The sequence below is a fragment of the Dendroctonus ponderosae genome, unplaced genomic scaffold (genome assembly GCF_020466585.1).
Source record: "Dendroctonus ponderosae isolate FM_Combo_2020 unplaced genomic scaffold, Dpon_F_20191213v2 Dpon_F_20191213_6, whole genome shotgun sequence".
Classification (NCBI taxonomy): domain Eukaryota; kingdom Metazoa; phylum Arthropoda; class Insecta; order Coleoptera; family Curculionidae; genus Dendroctonus; species Dendroctonus ponderosae.
Genome location: NW_026018814.1, coordinates 12379027 through 12381464, shown reverse-complemented (window position 1 = coordinate 12381464; position 2438 = coordinate 12379027). Strand labels below are relative to the sequence as shown.

Sequence of the window (2438 nt, the reverse complement as noted above, 5' to 3'; positions counted from 1 at the left end):
AAATCTCCAGAACAGGTGCGAAACTTCCCGCTTGTCAGTGTCATATTTGACAGTAAATGGGGCGCAAATGGGGCTCCCATTTACTGAAATACCACTAATTTTGATCACTCTATTTCAAACGTGAGTACTCCAGGCCATTTCCGTTACAATATTTTTATTACTAACTACTATACAGGTAAAAAATAATACTTATTAATAATGAATAATAAAAAATAAAATAAAATAATGTTTATTTGTTTACAGAATGTAATGGACGAATGAAAAATAGTAATTTGACCCAAACGATCACTGGTTAATTCCATTAATAAACTGTTATCCCCAGTTGCGTTTCTTTTTTTCAACAAGTCCGAACACCATATTCTCTTCTGTATCCGACATTTTGCTTGTTCGCACGTCGGAATACACTGATCAACAGCAAAGGCGAATGATCGTTCAAATAAAAACGTCGCAAAACGAACGAACGAGCGAATAGGAACGAATTGGTTTCTTTGTTCGTTCGCTCCTCTTCGGTCTGATTTAAACGCGCTTTTAGAGGGTTTTAAAATGCACTGAATCATCTGAAGATTGATAAGCATTTTAATATTTTCAGGCGCTTTCGACATTGATCGATTGCCTTTAGCTGGCCCTTAACAGTCAATGAAAGCCGTTGTTGACTCTTAACATTACCTTCAAGTCGTTATTGACGGTTCTGGAGCAGTTTTGTTTGCAGCAAATTGTTTTGAAAAAATTCTTAGTCTCAACTGAGTTTTTGTTGCCTTTGAGCTTTCGATTGTCTTCAAAGGCTTTCGCGGGGCTTTTTTTCCCTCCTTTCACGGGGCTTCATAACTAAGCTAAAATGTTTCGGATTTATTTGGCGGCCATCCTCAAAATTTGAGTCAATGGCTCGCGTACTCGCTATGCGCACAATTGTCCACATTACCGCTGTTGGCAAAGAATCTTGCCTCTGGGCGCGTACAATACACTGTAAGAGTAAAAAGTGACCTCATGCGAAAACTTCTTGAAATGTTTAATTTTCAGTAAAAACGAAATTTATGAACAATAAACAACTAAACTGCTCAACAAAATAAACGTTACACTGCCAAATTTGCCCTAATTTTGAAACATGATAAAAGTAAAAAAAATTAGTGCTTCAGATAAAGTTTGTACAGGGTGGCAAATGTAGCAATGCAAAATTTATGAAAGTTTGGCATGCTCCCAATTAAGCAAAAACATTATTTTTTGGATTTCAACATCAAATGCATAAAGACACATCCCATATCTCTAAACGATTTTTAATTTTTTTCTTTTATTTACTTTTTATATACCTATTAGCTCTCATCAGCTGGGTTTAGCCTGAAAAAGTTCACTCCGTTTGTATTTGCATTGGGTGATTCAAGTGTTTCCGGTCGCTAATTTCACGCTGAACCCAGCTGATGAGAGCTAATTGGTTCGAAACCGGTCCTGGGGGTACCTGAGGTGGGCAAACCTCCAAATCTGCACTGTCCTTGTAATATTGAAAATAAAATATGGAAAAAATTATCGGTAAATTTGTGAACGGGTTAGCAGACAGGCGGACCGGACCGCTAATTAAAATTAAAATTGAACCGTAACAAGCTAAAACATAGGAAGTGCTTATTGAATTACGCTCTCTAATTTCTGCTGTTGTCACACAAATTGTTATCTTTAAACACACATTGCATGTAAGTTCTTCATTAAAAAATATGTTTTGTCTGCTTTTCAAGGTAAATACTCCAATTTTTCAACCGACGTTACCCAAAGACCCGCAAGACATGGACTTTGGAAACTTTGACATTCCAATTTTCACTGAAGAATTTTTGGATCATAATAAGACTAGGGATGGAGAACTCAGGTAGGTAGGTTGTAGTCACAACAGCCTAGAGAAGATCCACATAAAAATGTAGAACACAGTTCATACGCACATGTACATCACGGCAAACTTAGGGAAACATGCCTGCGATTTGCTTCTGCTTTTTACCGCTGCTGGTAGCTCAGTTTTTGACGAATGAATCTCAGCTCAGTTTTTGATAGACGAACCTGTATATCCGGACAAGGTTGGAAATGAAGTAACAATTTTTCGGGAATCTTTTGATCGTCCCGTGGAGTGATATTTCAATAACAGTTTATGATACTGTTGTGTGTGACACTGTTCTTCTACATTCATTCATAGCATTTTCCATTCCTGCATACTTTCTATCGGATGAAAAATTACACAGGGATTTCAGAAAATTAGAGTGACGTTGATAGTAATTTGGGAAAGTCCAAAGTACTTGAAACCTGAATAAGTTGCTGTACAACTAGAACAAAATTCCATGGAGTTTTATCGCAAAGAGGACCAAATTTCACTTAAATCCCTACTACTGCTTATTTTTCAAAACATTTTTAACTCGACGAGAAATAGGAGAAAAGCGTACAACTTGAACTGTAGTAAGACAAAAATT

At 36.7% G+C, this 2438-nt stretch overlaps 2 protein-coding genes across 2 annotated transcripts in view; both read left to right on the top strand.

Moving 5' to 3' along the window:
* Positions 1-1849, top strand: part of LOC109535105 (high mobility group protein 20A) — a gene marked incomplete at its 3' end in the record, with an annotated part of 5853 nt that extends 4004 nt beyond the window's left edge. Inside the window, 1 exon segment of the mRNA XM_019900929.2 lies at positions 1722-1849. Coding sequence (XP_019756488.2) covers positions 1722-1849 — 128 coding nt within the window.
* Positions 1-2438, top strand: part of LOC125502397 (protein hairless-like) — a gene marked incomplete at its 3' end in the record, with an annotated part of 31338 nt that overhangs the window by 14240 nt on the left and 14660 nt on the right.